This window comes from Aptenodytes patagonicus, chromosome 3, assembly GCF_965638725.1.
Source record: "Aptenodytes patagonicus chromosome 3, bAptPat1.pri.cur, whole genome shotgun sequence".
Classification (NCBI taxonomy): domain Eukaryota; kingdom Metazoa; phylum Chordata; class Aves; order Sphenisciformes; family Spheniscidae; genus Aptenodytes; species Aptenodytes patagonicus.
The window spans coordinates 78,972,029-78,994,647 of record NC_134951.1 but is presented as its reverse complement, the minus strand read 5'-3'; the positions used below and the strand labels follow the sequence as shown (position 1 = coordinate 78,994,647).

The 22,619-nt window shown below is 41.4% G+C and overlaps 1 protein-coding gene across 1 annotated transcript in view; it reads left to right on the top strand.

Annotated features, from left to right (window-relative positions):
• Positions 1 to 19,605, top strand: part of PRKN (parkin RBR E3 ubiquitin protein ligase) — an 807,172-nt gene extending 787,567 nt beyond the window's left edge. The window contains exons 10-12 of the mRNA XM_076333958.1: positions 71 to 157; positions 14,142 to 14,259; positions 18,336 to 19,605. Of these exons, the coding sequence (XP_076190073.1) occupies positions 71 to 157; positions 14,142 to 14,259; positions 18,336 to 18,445 (315 nt within the window). The 3' untranslated portion in view covers positions 18,446 to 19,605. The remainder of the gene's footprint in view (positions 1 to 70; positions 158 to 14,141; positions 14,260 to 18,335) is intronic.
• Positions 19,606 to 22,619: the final 3,014 nt, after the last annotated feature.

Below are 22,619 nucleotides of genomic sequence, written 5' to 3'. Positions count from 1 at the left end.
CCTGATCGTAACCTGCTGTCTATATCCCCAATGTGTTTTTATGACTTGTGTGCTTTGGTTTGTTTTCCAGTTTGCGTTCTGCCGTGAATGTAAAGAAGAATACCATGAAGGGGAATGCAGCTCTCTCCTCAGCACGCAGGGAGCCATGGCCCAGAAGGTAGGGATCCCACAACTCATTACATCCTGATCATTATCCCTGGCCCAGCTAGAGCGACATTTGTCAAATGGGTCCTAATTATAATTCTAAGTAAAAGCAATTATGTTCATGCTGAATTACTCCAGCCGTCAGTTGCCGAATTGGCTTTGCAGTGGATTTCAGTCGCTCTGATTGATAGAGTAGCTGAGTTCTGTCAGGAACACACAGGGCTCTGCCATCAGTTGATAAAGAAAAGGCCTTCCCAATGGGCTTTTGGGGTTGTCTCGATGTAACGTGAACACTTTTGAAAGAATTTCTGTAGTCTTGCTGCCTTTCAGCTTATTTTCAGTGCACCAGTCAGGAAATCATGTGGGTTTGGACTGAACAACAGGGTTTTTATACAGCCTGTGCAGAAAATGCTGTTGATAATTTATGTTTTAGCTTAGAGAAATAAAAAATGGATTGCCTAGGCTGGAAGCTGTTAGATGATAATTATTCTAGGCTGCTCTATAATTTTCCAGCTATTGTAGCTATAGACCTGGACAGGAAATAGTTTTTCTCTCCTGGCATTTCTCTTTGTTTGAGATTCAAGTTTCCCTGCTCTCCATGGCAAATAAATCACAGTCTTTCCAATTAAAAAAAAAAAAAAAAGAGAGAGAGAGAAAATGCAAAGAACAGGAGAGATACCCCCTAAATCTCTCACATCTTAATGCCCAGGGTGCGCTCCTAGGAAGCAGAAAACTGATATTCAGATGTCTGGCACGTTTGATGCTCAGAGGAAGCTCGAACCCTAAGCCCCCACACTGTCCAACATGGCAGATGCAGGACTGTGGGCAGGTGCTGATAGGGACTTGCATCCAGCCAGCTCTCTGCGAGGCATGCCCAGCTCCTGTCAGTGCCTGCAGGTAGGCTCTGCCTGAGGCTGGCTTTTGGGGCCTCTCACTCGTTGAAAGTAGAGACTGGGAGGGAGCTGGAGGCTTACTGGGAACTTCTGCCATGTGCTACCATGAGACAGTTCCTTTACCATACTTTGGAGACACCACACTAGGCTATGAACTGTGTAGAGGTTCTTCTCTTTAACCTTTCTTAGTGAAGCTCTTCTAATTTATAAAAAGAATTAGCACTTGTTGAGACAGAATTAAACAGCCTGTATCCTAGTAGTCAGTCAGGGTATCTATCTCTGGTGCCCTGGAACATGTGTACTGTATGAGACGCAAAATTCATCTACTTTCCCAGCCTCTAGTGATTTGTGATTCAGATGTGGTATTTTGTGTTTAGCAGCTATCAGCAAATTTTTATTCCATGAATTTCTGCAACCCTCTTTTTTGAAGCCATATATCTACAAAGAGGTTTGCAGCTTAACTGCCCTCTATGAAGAACAATCTCCTTTTGTTTACAGTAGCTTTAGAACAGTCTTCCAGTTCCCATTCAAATTTACGTAAAAACAAAACTACTTCAACTGAGACATTGAGAGATACTTAAAGTATTCAATAGCATAGTAAAGTAAGAGACCAAGGCTCGATGTCTTACCTGAATTAAACAGAGCTAGAACTTGAATACATCTCAACATGAACAGTCAGCCCTATATCCATTAAGCTATTTATGCCTAGAGTTTTGCCTAGAGTACTGAAAGTCATCATGGCACCTTGCAAATGAGTTCAACCATGTTGGCTCTTTGGAAGTTACAGTTTGTATAATTTCTATGTTCTAGGGCAGAGATAAAGGTGTGCCAGGAAAAATCAGAAAACCATAGGAAGAAGTGGTTTATTTTAAATATTTGCATATTGCCTTAGTTTCTCCTGATGACAATGGGAGCACTTTGTCCATCTGGTCCAGTATCTCAGCATATGAATTGCACCCAATTAGACCTGTTAACTTAGGAAAGTTGACTACTTTTGCTGTTCCAGTGTAATGTGAACGTTTTTGCTGTTCCTGAAAAATTTCCTGTACTCTCACAGAGCTGTTCCAGAATAGCTAAATGATAGTACCAGAATAACTCTTGCAGTTATGCAAATCAGTTCCCCAGTATAGACAAGACCACAGACCTACCCAAAATTAATTTAGACTCCAACTTAAGCTGAAGTTAATTGACTTAGGTCAGCCGCCTTTTCCTCGAAGAAACTAAGAGAGCTGCACTAATTAAACTTCTCCACAAGGTGGTGATGTGCCACTGAAGGAATGTTTTCCCTCACTTTCTGTAACCAGGCAAGCAAACTGAGAGGTAGCTAAAACAAGGCAAGCCCAGATGCTGTTGAGATGTTGGTTTCATCCGAATAGCATCACTACAAAGCTATCCTGCATACCACACTCATGTATAATACATACAAAACATTCGGGGGGCATATATGGGAAGAAGTGTTGTCCTGGTTTCGGCAGGGATAGAGTTAATTTCCTTTCTAGTAGCTGGTACAGTGTTTTGGATTTAGGATGAGAACAATGTTGATAACGCACCGATGTTTTAGTTGTTGCTAAGCAGTGCTTACACTAGCCAAGGGCTTTTCAGCTTCCCATGCTCTACCGACTGAGAAGGCTGGAGGTGCACAAGAAGCTGGGAGGGGGCACAGCCGGGACAGCTGACCCAAACTGGCCACAGGGATATTCCATACCATGTGACGTCATGCTCAGTACATAAACTGGGGAAAGCTGGCCGGGGGGGCCGCTGCTCGGGGACTGGCTGGGCATCGGTCGGCGGGTGGTGAGCAATTGTACTGTGCATCACTTGCTTTGTGTATTATTATTATTATCATATTATTATTATCATTTTATTTCAATTATTAAACTGTTTTTATCTCAACCCACAAGTTTTTCTCACTTGTGCTCTTCCAATTCTCTCCCCCATCCCACCGGGTGGGGGGGAGTGAGCGAGCGGCTGCGTGGTGCTTAGTTGCCGACTGAAATTAAACCACGACAAGTGTGTGTGGGACTGTTTTCATCTCTTTCTCACTGAGATTAATTTAAACATTTATCCACTTGTGCTTTCAGCCATTTTGTTCTCTTTGGCCCTCCCCTGCTAGGTGCACAACTCTGTGTGTCAGAGTTAACTTGCTATTATTGTACTGCTTGTTCAGGCAGTGAGGGTTGTTTTATCTTTGACCATCATCTGTTTCAAGGTAGGAATAATACACTTCCAGGGTTGTCTTCAGCTCCTGCAGTTTAGCTCCTGCAGTTTGACTCCTGTCCGGATCCTTTCCATATCATTTATTTTAGAAACAGATCTTATTGTCACAACTCCGGCTGCTCAGATTTCAGGGTAAACCAGACATGCTGCCACCAAACTGTTACTCTCTGGAACTAGTGCAGGGTATGTGGTCTCAGGAAAATATTTTCTGTAAGAAAAATGCAGGCTTTATTTTCGCCTCTAGTGGCTACAATCGTGAAAGGGCCTGCCGTTGTCTTCACATTTCTGCAAATGCCTGCATGTCCCTGACATTCCCAGTGTGAGAGGAAACACTGCGGGCAGGTTTAGGCCTAAGTCAGCATGATGCTGATGAAGATGGTGGAGCATGAGGAGTGTGAAAGAGCTGGAAGAAAAGCCAAAAAGGCGTCTTGTTGTGGAGGAATTGGGTAGCCAGAAGTTGATGGCAACATAGAGAGCAGGAAGAGCTGTGGTGCCACTCAAAGCAGCCCTCTAACAGCCTGTGTGCCAGGGTGCCACAAGGGCCATCTGCTCCCTGGGGCTCCCCGTGGGTCTGTCAGGGCAGGGCCTGGCACCTGCCCGGGGACAGGGTGGGCTGAGGCCGGGACAGGATGTGGACCTGTGTGTGGGCCTGGCTTGGTGGGGCTCGTGGCCGGGCAGGGCAGGGCTGTGGGGCGCTGGAGACCCAGCCCTGCTGCTGTGTTGCTGTGGCAGAGGCTGACAGCCCCAGGGGCTGACATGGGGTCCTGGGCCGTGGGCAGGGTGGGGGGATTCCCAGGGGACTGGGCTGGGACAGCAAGGTCTGGTGGTACCCTCAGCGCCTGACACCAGTTTGGGAAGCCTTGGAGAAGGAGATGTCTCAGAAAGAGAGGTAGAAGCTGATACAGAGGCATTCAAGTGTCCGTGAAAGCCAAGAGCTTTCAGAGATACAGTGGAAGCTCCAGAAAGAGAAGGAAGAGAGACGAAAGTGAATAAGCCTGTGAGATGACATGGGACAACAAGGAGGGTCCAGGAAGCAGAGATGGTGGTGGCGAAAGGGGCCTGTGCTGGGCCAGATGTCAGAAGGAGTAAGGAGGAAGCCTGAGGTCAAGAGGGGGGAGCGGAGCTGGTGGGACTGTGGAGGGAGGGAGGGCAGCAGGGAAGGGGGAATGGAGTCAATTGGCAGGAGGAAGGAAGAGGGCAACCGCAGCTGCGGAGCACAAGAGGGACAAAGCAGGTGCCACATGTGGTGCTTAAGGCTATTCGAAATAAAGGGGTTTGGACCTTATAATGGTGGGAAGCTAGAGGGCATTGCTTGCTGTTTGGGGTAGAAAAGGCAAACTCAGCAGCAGGCATGCAGAGAGTAGCCTAACTTTAAATACTGGTATATCACAATCTTTCAGATCTATGCACAGATATTTCATGGCCCATTGGGATGGATAAAATGTCCTCTTTCTACTGAAATGTCAATTTTTAGCCCTGATAGGCCATTGAAAGCTCATCTTAAGCATTTACTGGTGCAGGGCTGATTATTTCCCATCTTAGTGTGTGTTACATAATTTCAGGGAAATTAAAATGTATCTGTGACAACTTCAGTTGACAAGCTTTCTTTTAAAACCATTGCAGCCTCTTGGAGCTGTTTGAAGTTTGGGATGAGAGAAGTAATCATATTTGATGGATTAAAAGGCACAATGTGCATGATGGAATTAATGACACAGTAAAGGTGACTCCAGCCAGATTTAGATTTAGAAATAACCGCATAGTCCCTGCTACATACACCACAAAACCAAGCTTCCTGGCCCCTTTTAACCTCACCCATAGACAGCCTATGCTGATGGGGAATCTAGCCATAAACCAGCTTCCTCTGTAAGACCCCAGCTTAAAATTAGCCTAGCTTTCCTAGCACAAAACCTTTCTAGACAGTTTGCTTTTTACCAGGATAAGTAATGCACCTCCTTGCTCACTAGCAACTGGACAATAAAATGTGACCACATATTAGATTTGAACATGTACAGTGTAGCTCGCAGGACTGTTTTGGTGCCAGGCATGTTGATAAGACACCTGCAAGGTAAACTGTAACAGCAATAGCAATGACACTGATGTAAAAGTGGTGCATATGTAAAAGTGGTGCATATGTAAATAAGTGGGGCACAAAAATATAAATGTTTGAAAAAAATGACACAAACAGGATTAAATGGGTTATAAAAAGGTGTGTTTTAGAGATGGTTCTATGGACAAACTTTCCCCAAGATGGTTTTAGCTGCTGACTATCTTGTCGTGCCAAGCCAATGAGTATGCGATTATAAAAAGAGCTTTTTAGCAAGTTTGCTTTTTCAGATTTTGCTGTGAATTTAATAAAGAGAATAAATTAAAAATCATGATAGATTTCTATAGTACAGCTGTACACAAATCCCTCCAATAACCTGCATTCAAAGGCTTGAACCTAAAAGAACACCTGATGTCTGTTTCATCATCCTACAAACCCAGTCTGGCAGCCTTTGTAGGACCCAGACGTACATCCAGGTCATCTCATTTGAACAAGCTCCACTGTTAACCCTAGGCCAGCAACAGCTGTAAACCTAAGCCTAGATAAAACGTCCACAGTGGCTCAAGTCTTAAACCTTGCCCAGTGGTCTCTTCTGCTCCACGCTCCAACCCAAGCTCCTTAAAAATCCTGTCAGGCCATATCTAGTCTTAGTCTAAGCCTTAATTCCAGCTAGTTCTAGCAACCTGGCCCTGCAAACCATGCAATCCAGGAAAATCCATTACTAAACATATATATTTAGCTGCTGGTGCAGCTAAAAATTGTTACCAATTTCTTGCGCACAGGTTACAGAATAGGTTGTGTGAATTTCCACCATTTTATTACATTGAAAATCTCATTACCCGCTAAAGATGTTCGTTTCAGACCAGGTTCATTGTATATGCAAAGTAAAAAAATTATTGTTACTCTTATCAAAGTCTTAGAAAGCTAATCGAAGAACTATTTTTAGTCCATTTATGACAACACTAGGACTTATAGTTCAAATTATATATAGTTAAAATAATGGAAATGGAAACTTTCTAGTAACACCCATTTCTCTGGTGTTATGTTTAACCTTCCAGTGTCTTTCTGGGTCCTAGGATCAACGGGTGCAGTCTGGGACGGGGGCTGGCATAGTGAGTCCTTTACCAGGAGGAACATGATGTCGATATTGGTGGGGTTTTTTCCTTCTCGCTGTATGATCTTCTTGGGGTCACTTTTATATCTTTGTTAACACACTCCTTCACTGGTCTGCAAGTCGACATTGGATCCAAATTTGCTATCTGTGGTGTGTTTTACCTAAGTCAGTTATGCCTTTGTTCTCTTTGTTATCACTAAGACTGTTTCTGCCCAGCTCTCAAGGCTGCATTTGGGTAACTGACCACTAGAGAGTTGTTTATAGCGCTGGGGCCTCCCATATCATCTTGTGCCTGTGCTTTCAAGGCCTCTGCTGTCATCCCATGCCTTTACTCTTCTGCATAGCATTTTATTGTGGGGTCAGAGACAGTTCATTCTACCCATAATACCTATATTTGTCATTGCTGTCTATTAGTTACAAAAATACATGTAACATTGTTAAACCACGCAATTATACAAAATTATACAAAAGCAAAAGCAAAATAGGTAATAGTCACCTGGTCATTAGATAATTGCTGTCACTTGCTAAACCAAATCTCTAGGGCAGGCCAAGACAAGTCCAGACAAAGCCTGATGGGTTCTGAGGCCTGTGGTGCTGGCTTGGCACAAGGGCTATGGCCTCTTACAAGAAACAGCAACAGCATTTTTACTGAGCCACCAAGCTACCTGTTCTAAACCTTCATCTACAATCAGTTTAGGTGTAAGTTTATAGCTAGTGCTGTAAAACTTCAACTCCACTCCAAACCTGTGGGATGCTACCTGTCCCAGCTGTAGCCCTAGGCTGGGAGGCCTTGCTCACCCAAATCTCAAAGCCTATCCCCAAACCTACCATCTTCAAATCAAACCTCAGCTATTTGCTATTTGAGTCCCAGTCCTTACAGTACTCAGGTAGCTGATGCAGGATCCAGATATTAACTTTGTTCTTCTGCCACTGGCAGTATAAAACTTATCCAGAAGCCCTGTCAGCCTGAGAACCCATCAGACCAAACCAAAAGTAGTCCAGTGCCTCGGCTGAGTCAGTGCAAACCTCAGAGATATAATTTTTTCCAGACCTGATCCTATTCATCAGTACATGTCACCTGGGCCCTGACTGCAACCCTAACCATAGTTTCAGGGCTCAGACCTAACTCGGTCATGAGCTCTCAGGCAAACGATCAGCTCTGAAGCAGACCCATTTGATCACTTCCCAGAAATGCTTTTTGCTGCACACGTGTGGCACAGAAGCACGCCTGCGTGTGCGCATGCATCCAGGAAAGCCTGTCACATCATCTGGCACCCTGCTGAAGTCTTTTGTAATGTAGTTCCTGGAAAGGCTCCCAGCTCACTTGGGCTGCAGGTGAGCCTCCAGCCCATCTTTTCCTCCCATTGCCTCATGTATGCAAATCTCGAAGTTGCCAGTAGGTGGTATAAAACATACAGACATTGCTTGCCAGGCCTCCCTTCCCATCCACTGAACAACATCTGTCTAATCTCTTATGCTATTCTGCCTGTAGATTCCCAGCAAGCATGTAGGGTTTGTGAAGCCTGGTGTCTATGTATGTGGTGGTTTGCTGTAATTATGCAGCAGAACATATTGGCCCACTGTGAGCACAGGATATTTCAGAATTTGATTTTAATGTGGAATTACCTAATAAAGTTGTTTTCAAAATATCCTTAGCTGAACTATTGTAATGCTAAGATATGAAATATTTAGCTAACACTTCATGAAAATCAGGCTTGGTGCAATGTGTTTCTTACAATATTGTTGTGGAATTGAAAAACTATGCAATGTGCATATTAAATTGTAATAGAAAGACATAATGCTGACAAAATTATGGAATTGCATATGTCTCCTGACTTACTGTATGAAGGAAGTAGCAAGCTCCTTTTTTGTTTGAACCTTCAGTGAAGGATGAGTTGTTAGGGAAAACATATATATTATATTGGACTCCATAGTTACGTGACCTTCTGAATCAGTTCTTGGTTATCAGCATTTTGTGTTTATGCTCTAAATATTGCAAATATCACTTTCAGAATTGTTCCTTCACTATTTTGGCAAAATTTCCTTACTGCTTTTAGAACAGTGGAAAACAGAAGGTGAGGTATTTGAAATGGTGTGCTACAGGCAAGAGTTAAAATGAGAAACACGCAGCATTTCTATGTAAACTTCTTTCTCTACTCGAAAAAGGGGGAAAATTAATCAAAATGCTAAATCGTAAACGCTGACCACAAAAATCATGAATTATTTCACTGCATTTTAGTGAAAGAAAAAGCTACTGAGGAGGTTCATCATACATAACATCTTTCAATGAGTCCTGAGTCACAGTATGAAATGTGGAACATCTATTATTAGACCATTGATTTTTTTTCCATCAGATAAATTTAAAAAGTTAAATAAAATATGGCTGTACAAAAAAATGGTACACCTAGTTTGATTTCTAAAGTATCTTAAACAATTGGAAAAGAAACTGAGGCTCAGGGGTTTAGTAGCTGCTGAATTCACAATGTCAAGCACAGGACATTCAACCCACAGATGCCTAATTAAAGGAGCAAGAAAAATAACTATAACCAGGAGATGTCCTGTAAAATTAATCCCTATGTTATAAATAAAGGTGCACCGGAGGAAATCTGAGAATAGGTCTTAACTTTCTGTCTAATGAGAAATAGATGGGAACTATAGAGAGAGAATTTTAGCTTTCCTATTTTGGGCAGCAATAAAATAAAAAGACGTGACAGGCTGCTTTTGTTTATGAGGTTAAGCTGACAGTCATTTGCAGCTGTGTTACCACTTATGGGAGAATGCATGTTCTTTATTCCACTCGTGGAAAACGGTTATACAAGGATGACCTGTATTAGATTTGATTTTCTGCTTTAGAGCAGTGTAAATTCAGTATTCACCAGCTACCTGAATTTAATTCATGCTGATATGAATGGCCCCAACATGCAGAGTGAGAACCTTGATATGCAGTGTCACCAAACCAGAGCTCTCCGATTTTATTTAGTGAAAGTCTCTTTCATCTTGTATCAGACACAATACCCTGTGTATATCACTTTGATTATAGCTAATTGCTGTCATCACAAAGCAGCTCTTTTTTTACGGCAGAATTCCCTAGCCATACCAGACAAATTGGCTCACACAAAACTGCTCCATGTGTTTAACTGGATCAGTATGGTACTGACACCTCTATTTTTCCAGTGCATGAAACATATTCCCATTGATGGGTATCTTTCCTGTTCCACATCTATAGCCATTTTTTAGTGTTTTGATTAGCCAGAATCTTCCTCTAGACTAGAGCACTGGTCCTGTAGCTATGTGCATCTCTCTTTGTGCGATTTTGACTCTTAAGTGACTCAAATAATGGATTTTTTTCAAAGGTCCTCTAGCCTATCTAGTGCCCTAGACGTCTGCTATTTTTCCCCCACAACTGAAGTAAAAGACACCACTAAACACGACAGGAGGTTAATTCATGTGAACGTGCTCATAAAAGAGCCCAGAAGAAGTCGAGAAAACAAGAGAAATTTAAGTTGGACTGTCACCATCTCTTGTAGATCACGCTTCAACAGATGAGGCTGCTTTTGCTTAGAGCTCTAGCCCAAAATAATTAGTGGGCTGTGTTAATCTAAATGTTATGGTGGGTTGAACATTGCTTTGTGTACAATGAATTATTCTTTGTCTTCCTTTCAAACCCTTTCAAATATCCACAGTTGTTCTCACATTTGTGCTAGAAAATGAGTAAAACTTTCTGTTTTGAGATATCTAAGCCTTTTTAAAATGCTATATTTCATATAAAGTCAGAATTTTACATATTTCTATTTATTTTTTAAAAAAATCTTATTTTATCAAGGAAAATTAACTTAAAACCAGGCATTTCTGATCAAAAGGAAAGGTATTTCTGATGTAAAGGAAGCTGCACTAGGATATGTTTTTTATGCGTGACCAGCTTTTTTGTTTATCAGAAAGGAATTGAGCACCAACAGCAAACAAGCAGGAGTCCAAAAATTACATTCACTAAAGCTAAGCACAACATAATGTTAACAGCTTCATATTCTATTCTGAATCAAGGGGCTTCAGTTTTCAGATGTTGTCTATGCTAGGCAAAATAAGCATGATCATAAAAGAAGTGTGCTTACATAAGACAGTATATAACGCAGTAGATGTCAGAATTTAACATTATACATCTAATGCTTCCAGTATTTTGAACAAGAAGTTTTGCCACAAATGTTTTTAATCGGGACGGTACTTCTTAGTTGCTGACTGTGAACACACACTTTGTTTACTTTATGTAGTTCTTCCAACAAGTCGATGTGTGCCCTATTACCTGAATGAGATGCTGCTTTAAGAAGGACACTTTATTTCTATTTCAAGATGCTTTCTGTCTCTGTAGGACTTTTTCCAGTACTGCCTGATATTGATTAACTGCATAAAAAGCTTTCCATGTACATGTTCTTGTATTGTTGTATGGCACTGAGCAGTCTCTGGTCTCTTTATCCCTGTTAGCTTTTCCTAAGGACTCAGCATAGAAACAGAATAGAAGTAAACCTGTGTCCTTCAGTGTCACCAAGTGATAACAAGACAGACTTTTTCCCCTATCTCACTAAGGGAATATTGCAAAGGGGATGTTCAAAAATGCTTGCAACAGCTCTTACTGTAGCTTCCTGTTATTTATGGGTATTCATTCCTGGTCATAATGTGCAGCACAGTTGAGAATCAAAAAAATTATTCATAAAGTGGCATGGATGGAATCTAGTAGCTTTTCACTAGTGCTGGGATAAGTATTTTGTAATAATTGAGGAACTAGAGCATATTGTGTGGGGTCAGCATCACAAGTGATCAACGTCTCCTGTCCGCAGCAAACTGGCACATGATGCACACCTGGAGCATCTCTGAACTTCCTATCCAAGACCAGGAAGGCCAAATAAAGTGAGAGCTGCCTCTGCTTCATAGACCTGCTCTGTCACGCAGGCCATTGGCAAGAAGATTAGGTTTGCTAGCTTAGGATGAAAGAAGGTGATTTAAATAGGCACTGGTAATGGTGAACTGCCATGCACCTTTCCTTTATTGTTTCAGGAAAAAATGTAGATAAATATATGTGTGCTTGCAGTCATTGTATGTGGAGCACTAAATAAAGCACACGAACACTGGAGGCTTATAGATCAGTGTGGTATGATTTCTTTACGGAATTGGAGGGACTCCATCACTGTACTATTTCTCTGTATTTGCTTCCTGCAGCAGTAGGTTTTTTACTTAGCATTCAGCAAGACCCGGCATAGGAGGGATGCTTCAGCTCTGATGGGCTGAAAATATCATGCCGCTGCATCTATTTCATGCTAGAATTTTTGCAATGGAAAATACTAATGTAAAAATTCACTCTGCTGTTTTCAGCAGTTTGTTCTTTGTTGGTGAATTGCATATGTGCAGTTTGAAGTTGTTTATTTTAGTTATTCCTAAGCTCTCCCAAGTTTGTATTTGTTTTCAGAACTAAGATCAAATATCTTTATATAAATCAGATTAGCAATTTGGCATGTGAAATTTTGCCTCAGTGTCATTTGCTATTAGGGCACAACAAAGACATGAAGACGGGGGAAAAGTATGTTTCCAAGTATTGAACCACACAGTTTCGATTTGGACTATTTGGGAAAAACAGAGCCACTATGAAGCTCTTCTGGGTTGACTACAAAAATTAAAAATGCATCTGGTCTTCTCATGTAGCTAATATTCTGAAAAGAATAGCAATGTTTTGTCACTACTATAGTGATTTTCATCTTGAATTATCTTTAGCAATGTTAATAAATTAATTCCCGTTACAACCAGATGAAATTAGTATCACCTTCCTTCTGTCACTGAGCAAACTGAGGCCCAGGTCTAGCGTTCCCCACTCTGCTCATCCTGTGTTCAGGCCTCTCTGAGTGAGCTCAGATTGCTTGCTGAAGTCATCTTTCCTTAAAGATCAAGGTGTTGCAAGATCAATACCAGATTATGTTCTTTGCTATTAGCCTGAGCGGTTTTTTCTATTTCCCAGAACTTACGAATGTACCGTTGTACAGAGGTCATCTTTTTGCCGAATTGCTGAATAATCCAGCCGGGTGCGGGGCTGAGTGCCCTCTCCAGAAGCAGAGAGCTAAAAGTAAAAGTCACTTCTAGGATACAGCTGAGAAGACTTTGTTCACTTTTGTCACATCTACATCAAAAATACTGGCAAATTGGAGAATATTAAGTGAGGAGCAACAAAAGGGATTAAAGGGCTGAGGAGACTGATGTAGGTAGTAAAATAAAAGAAATAATACCATAAACACATTTTTGAGGTTTCCTGATTAAAAAAGTCTAGGGGGGGTTTAAGATGCATGTTGCAATGGCCACCAGATGAGCTGAAAATTAATTTCTGCAGATGTTGCTCTTTGTTATTCCATTTTAACTCAGGTGACTTCAGCCAAGAAATAAAATCTAGGTCTTACTCACTGACACTGCAACAACTCACAGGTTTTATCAGTAGTAGCTGAGCAGAAATCAAGAGGAGCTATGGTTGTGTTGCATGTTTAAAAGTTAGGCCAATTTCCTTTTTCTGTCTTATTAGAAATAAATATATAAAAAAATTATCCATGTAAATAAATATTAAAAGTCTATCCACATAACAGCCTACAAGTATTTAGAAGGTATACACAAAGAAGTTACGGGAATTTTTACAAATCATATAATTTAGTTCAAGGTCATAATTTTCCCACATGCTTGAAAAAACCCACATTACGAATGGAGAGAGCAGAACTTCAAGGCTGGAACCTACATACATTGTTTACAGCTGCTATTCACATAGTTGCCAACCTTGCGTGACAGAAATGACCCAAGGCACTGCCATCTCTTTTGTCCTTGTACTATCATTTTAGGTAGGAAATTGCCAAGTAGGACACCTGTGCAGATTATGTAATTTTGTCCCAGTCATAAATAGGACAAACACAGGAGTCCCTTTTAAAACACTCTTCATGATGACTTTTTCCATCCGTCTTGTTCTATCTGGGGAGCTACTTGCTTTCATTGTTCCCTGGGTTTTTTTTTTTACTTTTTCTCCAAAATTTTTGTGTTTCTTCTTTGCGCCTCTTAAGGCCCCTTAAATTTATATAGATTTATGTTTGAATGAGATCTAGACCTCTGAAACAAAGGAGTACACTTTATTATGAAAAACAGTTTCCTTCCAGGGACCCCACCATTCTGCATTATCAAGTGTTGCATTGCCTTGGTGTTTTTGCTTTTCTTGCAAGAAGGGCTTTAATCCCTGAAGCAGAATCAAACCTATGGGGTCTAACATGTCATGTCTCAGATGGGTGCATCTGACTCCTGCTTCGCCTTGCCTTTTGCTTTACCTGCCTTCGTGCATTTGCAGCATGGATTGATGCCCCCGTGTCCTCCTGCCAGGGCTTTGCCTGCCACTCGGGGCAGGGAGCAGTGGGGAGGATGCAGCCTATGCTGCAGCTGGATGTAGGAAGGACCCCCAGGATGGCACACACTCCAGCTGCTGCAGCTCCCCCTGCTATCCCACAGCTCGGGATCTAACCCAATACACGTTGTGCACACTGGGAGAAAATAAGTTTGCATTTTGAAGCAAAACTTCTGCATCTCTCACAAAGTCCAGCCTACCTGGCCTTGCAGTCACTCCTGTCTGTTTCTCGCGGGTAAATAGTTACCACTTCAGTGTAGACACCATGTCCCAGCGCAGCCTTTCAGTATTGTGCCCACAGGTGGTTCTTCTCTCTCTTTGCAGGAATACGTAGTCGATGAACATGCAGCCATGCAAGCTCGATGGGAAGAGGCATCTAGAGAAACAATCAAGAAGACAACCAAGCCATGCCCCAGCTGCAATATTCCAGTAGAAAAAAATGGTAACTTTATTAGATATCTCGTAATTAACTGTCTTTTAAAATTCATTTTACAATATAAATGTATGAATGTGCATGTGTACATACGCACACTATTATTCCAAGAGAGGGAGAGCACACAGAGCTTGAATCTTCCCTCTGTCACTTTATCTAAATTATCTAAATCTAAATCACTTAGTTCTAAAGCCACTAATTAAGCCTCACAAAATGCCCGGCTATTTTATAGATAGGGAAAATGAGGCATAGAGAGACACTGGATGTAGAGTTCCTATGACTTCAGTCTGCTAGTTGTCTAGATTTTCCATTGTCACTGGAAAAAATAGACATTTGTAGGGCAAAACTCATCTCACGCTGAAACAGAACACGTGTCTAATGTAGGCCAGAAGAATCGCACCTAAAAGTGGGGTGTGGACAATTAGTCCTGCTGTAGATGTCTACACAGTATATAGCTGAATTTAGATGAGGTGAATCTCAGCCCAGTGACATGCCCACAGCAGAAGAGCAAGTCGGAGGAAGAAACACGAGCCCTGACAAACTGGTTGCACTAATCAATGCCTACCATGTAGGAAGAAAAGTAATCTACTGGCACTGGGGTGATTAAAATGGGGAAAAGGAACAGCAAATAGGCTATACCCTACAGGCTCATGCTGTTCCAAGATTTAATTGTATTTATGTTAATTAATCAAAATATATTAAAATTATTGCCTAAATATTATATGAATATTAAGTATAGAGGATGCTTCTCAGTTTTGTGGCATCACTTATTCAAATGGGACTCTGAAAACACCAAATAAGACACTGTAAACTGCAAGGAGAGAACACTTCAAGCAGTGATACTACAGAAATATTACTGAGGAAGAAATAGGACAAAATCCTGAAGTCTGGTGTTTCATGAAAGAAAAGAAAGCAGTTGGCAGATGGAAAGTGGGAGACTTCTTCAAGCACAAGAAGCAGAAGGAAAGAAAGCATGAATTCAAGAGTGGGAAGGCAAGACGAGATTTGGCAAAGCGTAGAGAGCAAGGTGGGCAGCGGAAGAGAGATAACAGAGGGGTAGGTCAAAAAAATTATTTACAGACTTGTAAAACAGGCTGGAAACCAGAAGTTTGAACTGGATTAGAAATAGACAAATAATAACCATAACTATTCATACTTAACAGTTTGTGCATAGCCAAATAAAAAACCTTCTGGTCAGGCTGGAAGCAGTGGTAGGACGTTTACTTTCTCTTAGACTCTGCTACAAATTCTTTACTGTTAAATTACAGGCAGTTGTCACTTGTCACAAACAGGATATCCCTATTTGACACCATGATATAATTTACACGACTCCCACTAATGTTTAGGGAAGTTGCTTGTAAAAATCCCCAATGTATCAAAAAGGAAATAAAGGCCATTATACTTTTTATCCTTGAAAGAAAATATTTACTGAAAATGGATAATAAGCAGGCAAAGACCTTTCCTTGCTTATAGCCTGACCCATGTCAGAACAGTGCCTCGTAATGCAAAATGCCAAAGCCACAGCAGTAGGCTAGGAATGTTTCAACATACTAGAATCGGCTGATCGTGCTGCCGCTCAGAGGGACCTCAGCAGGCTGGGAAATGGGCTGAGAGAAACTTCATGAAGTTCAACAAAGGGAAATTTACCGGTACAGGTTGGGGGCCAACTGGATGGAAAGGACCCGAGTGTCCTGGTGGACTACAAGTTGGACACAAGCCAGCACTGTGCCCTTGCAGCAAAGAAGGCCAATACCATCCTGGGCTGCATTAGGAAGAGCATCACCAGCAGGTCGAGGGGGGTGATCCTTCCCCTCTGCTCAGCCCTGGTGAGACACGTCTAGAGTGGTGGGTCCAGTTCTGGGCTCCCCTGTACAAGAGAGACATGGACTGGAGCGAGTCCAATGAAGGGCTACAAGGATGATAAAAGGACTGGATAAATAAATACCTGATGAGGCGAGCAAACAAGACAGAGCCAAACTCTTCTCAGTGGTGCCCACTGAAAGGACAGAAGGCAATGGGTACAAACTGAAACACAGGAAATTTCATTTAAACATAAGAAAATGCTTTTTACCATGTGGGTGATTGAAGACTGGAACAGGTTGCCCAGAAAGAGTCTCCATTCTAGGATACATTAAAAATCCAACTGGACACAACACTGAGCACCCTACTTTAGTTGACCCTGCTTTGAGCAGTGGGGGGTTGGACTGGATGATCTCTAAAGGTGCCTTCCCACCTCAGTGATTCTGTGATTCTGTGAATTAAGGCGTGAAGCTTAAAAAGTGCAGTGCTTGCTTTCTTCTCTGGTCATGTGTACTGCATGTGCCAGCTTCTAGGCTAACATTTGTAAACTTGAAAGGAGCACTTCACTTCTGCCTAAGTACAGCTGGTGTCAAGAGACTGATGACTGTACACTGAAGTCTGCCAACAGTCCTCATTTGGAAGAAGTACACTGACTACACAGAAGAGAATAATTCTGCCTTCCCTCCCCAAATGCTTCTGTGGACACTGTCTTTTACAAGGGACAGTGACAATGCCAATAACTTTTCTATAATAGCCTATATTTCTCTATGTCAGTAACTTTTCTATAATAGCCTGTATAGCTATAGGCATTGTAGAATACTTCTATATGCCAATAACTTTTCTGTAATAGCCAAAGTGAAAGAACGAAACACTTTCCCACAGCTCAATTCCCAGTCTGAGCGAGTTTAAACACACATCCACGTCTCTCAGAGGACTGCTGTACTCACAGAGCTGTAAGCCACGTTGCTTGAGGCCCTCTCCACTCTGACTGCTGATCTCAGCTGCTGTGTAGCAGAGAATAACATGATTTATGTAGTTTATCAGGTAGAGCACAAGTTTGACAGAGGGTGCCTATTGGGCTTTGGGTCCTGTGCCAGGATTGAGATGCATTTTATCCAGTGATGGCTTAATAGGAATTGTGAGAGAGGATTGGATCTAAACCTTAAGTAAAGTGTAACATGGAGGTTGGCCATTGGTATGCTTAAATTTAAATAAAATATAAAAATGTCTGGTGAATAGCATCTCTTACACAAAGATATAATCTGACAAACAGACCTTGCCATCACAGCTAGTTTTCTCTCTCTGTCAGATGAAGCAGATAGGCCTATTTTAACAGTCCAGTTCTTGTGTCTCCTGCTGTTTTTACCTTTTGAGAATCATTCTGGAGCGGCATTTATAGAAAAGGTGGTGTAAGGGTGGCAGGTCGTACAGTAGGGAACACACAGTCCCTGTACCTCCTATCACCATCCAGAGTCAAAACAAAATGACATTTCAGCATTTCTTCATTCTGCATGCTTTTCTTTCAGTTTGAATTATACAAGAGATTTCTTTGTGTGGTAAGCAACATAATTTCCACTTGAAATATATTTCTGTAATGACCTTTGACAATGTTAATGTTTTATATATTACAAAATAAACATATGATCAAGGTTGTGAGCAGAGAGATTAAAGCTGCTCTCACAGTATGGGCAAGTAAGAAACCCAACACAGAAAACACTGATGCTATCAAAAGGCTGCTTCAAATACTAAGAAGGTCAAATCAACTTAAAATACTAATGTCATTTTGATGTAATCAGCAGTCAGCCACCGAAGTCTGTCTCTCTTCATTTATTCCCCTTGCAAATCTCTCAGTTGTTGAATCCAAATTCAAAAAAGAATTGAATTTTGTTCAACTTCTGGCTTACAGCTTAAGCTGTAAGGCTTACCCTTACAGTAGGGTAGAGTATCCTTGAGCAGACACCTCCATGATTGCTTTGAGAGGCCACAGACCGTCATCGCTTTTCCCTATCCCTAGCGCAGTCTCTTCCAATTTCAGTCAGGACTGCAGTTCCTACTCCTGCAGTCCCTCAGGTGAGACCAGTACATTCCACCCCAATAAGAGGGGGAGTAGCAGGTTTTAGAAAGCCCAGGAAAAGTATTCTCCAGGTTCGTTCTTTTCTTTTATTAAATATTCTACTTGGTTAGTAAATGAGCACCTAAGAAAGTTGATTTTAAAACTGCTAATTGTTGATTAACATCTCTAAGTGTTTGCCAAGTACCAAGGCCATTCTGTTGCTATTTTGCAGGTGGCTGCATGCACATGAAATGTCCTCGTCCTCAGTGCAGATTTGAGTGGTGCTGGAACTGTGGCCTGGAGTGGAACAGAACCTGCATGGGAGATCACTGGTTTGACTAGTGGTGCTGAGGCCAGCCCGCGTTGCTGCTAAAGTCTGCTTTCATCAGGGCCAAATTCTGAACTCCTTGCTTAAACAAAAATCCCAGTGGTTTCAGGGACACAGAGTTCAGAAGTTGGCCCAGTTTGTTGGTTTTTGCTTTCTTGCATATGCAATCATACCAAAATCCCACTGAAGTTATGCCAAGGGTTTTAAATCTACTAAGTAAAAAGAGTATTTGTTTTAATTGCTCATCGTGGTACAAAGAAGGGTGAACTGCGCCTTTCTGAACTTGTGCAGTCTGTCAGCACAGAGAGCAGGCAGGGTTACCATGAGGAACTTTGCTTGACATTTATAGTCAGGAATCTGTAACTCTTGCAAGAGCGAGCAGCCTGCCTATGTGTGTGTGAGTGCGTGAGCGTCAAGGCAGGTGGAGGATGTTCCCTGCATCAGCTGCTTTTTCTTTGACCACTCCTTTGCTCATTCAGCACAATTTTTGATTTTGAGGCAGTACTTCTTAACAGTTTTTTTGGCAGAGGGGAGACTGTGGCTTTTCAGTGTTTTCTTAGGTTTCCTCCTAACAGGCTTTCTGTAGGGGTCTTGCTTTCAAACCAAATTCTCATAGAAACATCCAGCTTTATGCCGTATTTGTGCTTGTGTATTTGTAACATACAACACACAACCTGCCTACATACTCATTATAGACTTTGTTACCATTGGAAGATTAGCTAAGGATGCAGTTTCAGCTCTGTGACTGCTGTTGCAGTGGTGACTGGATCTGATTAAGTGTTGTGCAAGCTAGACTCACAGGGCTTCATTTTTCTTGTGCTTACAGCAATACTTTGGACATGGCAAGGGGAGGCAGGAGGAGACTTCTCAGGGGGGGTTCTCCATCATCATTCTCCTAAATTGAATTAGAATATGGGTATATTTCCAAAAATACATTCACAGCTCAAACAGTGTGGGGCAGAGGGACATCTTTCATTTTGCAATGTTAACATAGTAAGTAAAGCTTACTAGCATTTCCAAGCCTGAACAATCTTACCGTTTGGTGTGCTTTACATTGCTGTCTTATTCTGAAATTAAATGGATACTGTCCACGTCCAACATGCCATGTAAGGATTTGCACAATTCAGTTTTGGAAAAAAAAACGCACAATAAATAAAGTGGTCAAAATTTTAAACTTTCTTTATTTCTTTCTTCATTTGAATACAAAGTCAGTGAGTATAAAGATGTTGGGTGGGTCATGCATTTCCCTGACTGATTCAAACTCCCAGCTGAGAGGCTAGCCCTTTGATTAAAACATACTGTTAGCACAAAATAAATTCCGGGGCCATGGACCTCTTGTATCAAGTTTGAATTAATATTTTGTATGGCATGACTGTAGAGTCCTGAATATACGGGTGTGTCTTGTATCAGTCAGTGCAGAGCAAGAAGCTTGAGGTATAAAGAAATCCCAGGCTCACTGCAAAAATGCCCAGCTGCTAAAAGCAGTGGAGTATTCATCTATCTCAGCTGGAAGTGACATTAAAAGTCTGAGGAAACAAAGGGATGAAAGGATGAGGTACCAAAAATGAGAGAGCAAACTGCTAGAATCAAGAAAATGAGAGAGAAAGGAAGAGGCAAAGAGAGGACAATGGCCATCTCTTAAAGGCCATTTCCCTTTTTGGCACCAGTGAACTAAAACGTACACAGAAGTAGGTACATTGAAGCGTAGGGGTGCAATAGAATGCTGTGATGTAGCTCATTTAGGTACATTATCTTAATGGGGATATTTTACTGTGAGCTCTGATTATTTCACAATTTGATTTCCTGTACCTGGGTCTATTTTATAATTTATATGGCTTGTTGCCAACAGGCTAGGGGAAAAAAATCACATTGCTTAATTTTACTTTGATAGTGTGTTACATGGGAGCTCATTGCTCTATTTCATATTCACAAACATTTGGAATAAAAGAAGTCTGAATCTCTTCCCCATTTTTTTTTTTAGTGTCTTTCTTATAGAGGAAGAAAAACTTGTTCACTGTAAGGCAGTTTCACTGAGTTAGAGCCTGCCCTAACCAGTTAATGTTTTAATTGTCACATAGAAACATGTAATTTATGCCCCAGGATCAAGGTCCATTGAAGTCAATGGCCTATCAGCTCCTGTATTTCTTTCTGGCCTGGGCAGGGCATGGCAGGCTTGAGTCATAAGGCTAAAATAGAAACATCTCTTTCTTGGGAAGAACTTGGCAGAGGATGGGATTATGAGCATTCATCTAAGCCATAAGCAAGGGCAGGAAAGGATAATAAAGAAAGAAGTTCCAGCACTGACTCAAGATTATTCTCTTTAAGAGACTGACTTTATAGACCCTTGTCACATAGGGTTTCTTCACACAGTCCAGATTTACACCCTGCAAAAAAAAAAATGTGGATCCTGCAGATTATAATAGAACATGTCCTGATCTCTGTATTAATACATATACGTCTGTATCAATATGCACACATACACAAAATTTGAGACGGTACAGGCTGTAAAACTAATTCCTGTTTACAGTAAGGATAATTCTCATAGTTTCCACAATTTAAAGTGTATGAAAAATCAGGATTAATGCTCTGCTGACACTGTAAGAATGTTAGAATTCCTATAGAGATGTGTGAATTGGACCTAAAATTTCCTACACTGATAATTTTTTTTTGCATGGAAAATGCCTTTTTAAAAAAATCTAAAACTTTTTTAAAAGTCTAATTGATATTGAAATTTGAAACAAAACAAAACAGAACAAACCAAGTCCTCAGTGTCTATTCAGACTGTTCTTCTTTCAGCTCTGAACTATCAGAGTGGAATTCGTCTCACTCAACTATCTAGTTGGTTCGGTAGCCTCAGAGGCTCATGCAGAGACCTGTTGCCCATGTGTATGGGGGGCCTGCTGAGTTTTAAGTACAATTGGTCATGGCTAGAGGCGTGATGGCAACATCCCTGCCAGAGACAGGGTGCAGCTCCTGACAGGGCGAGCAGGACTGCAGAGCTCCCACACACTCTTGGCTCTGTCGTTGGCCTGGAGAGGGGAGCCTTCCTTTTTTTAAAACTTATGAACTGGCATTGCTTGCTAGCATCCATGAAGCCAGAAGCCAGCCTTGGCAAACGTTTCCTCTGGTTCAGCATGCACGTCTCTGGAAGTAGTCCTGGGCAGCCATGGGGGTAATGAAGAGAAACAGGACCCAAGCACGAAACGAGGGAAAGCAACCTGAGAGCATAAGCAGATGCAAAGGTTTCAAGAGCTTGTGGGTTTATGTTCTCCACTAGCATTACACTCTGGAAACACTAATATTTAACTGCATGTTCTGTATATTCAAGAAGATGATCTATCATGGTGGTATAAAGCAAAAAAGAAGTCTGTATCTTTTTACATCTAGGTTTGACTTTGTTAATTGAATTCTCTTTACCTTGAACCTTCTTCATGTTTCAGATTAAAACAATTAATTAGACTTGTTCTTGGTACTGCAATCTGGGCTCCTTTTAGTGTGTATTAAATGGATTAAGTACAGGATGTATGCTGAAGTATTCAATTATCATTGTCTTTATAATAATTCAGCTCTATAACAACAAAGCAAATCTCTAATATTTAATTCCAGCTGGCAGTGAAATCTGAATACGGAGTAGATTAAGAAGAAAATATGTAACAGCTTGGCTCCCTAAGGAAAAAGCATATCTCAAAGCTTAGCATAAATAATACTTTGGGAGCCATGACTTTGACTAAAATATCATTTATATGTCTGCCTTATCTCATCGCAAGCTGCAAGCCAAAGAATTTCATTGAAAAATGTACACTTTAAAAAAAAATCAGTAAATGGCACTCCAGAAGAAACATTACGTCACTTTTGGGAAAGAAAAGTTGTGCTCTCAAAGGACAGCAAGCAGTGGGGCTTGCTTTTTGCAAATGAATATTAAGGTACCATCTATAGTGCAAACCAGTATGGTAACAAAACTTTTTGCCTACAGGTCTTGTAGATCATGTAAACTGAAGTAAAATTTGCATTTGTGGAGGGGAACCTGAGGTACTTGGAGGTGAGAGGCCAGATTCCAAGAGATGATGCTGCCCTGGAAGTTTGGGAAGATTTAGCCCTTTGTGCCAAACTTTCTCACACTTTGAGGCAACAACAACAACCACAACTGCTATGTCCCTCATGTTCACTGTGCTGCTCAAACCACTGTAC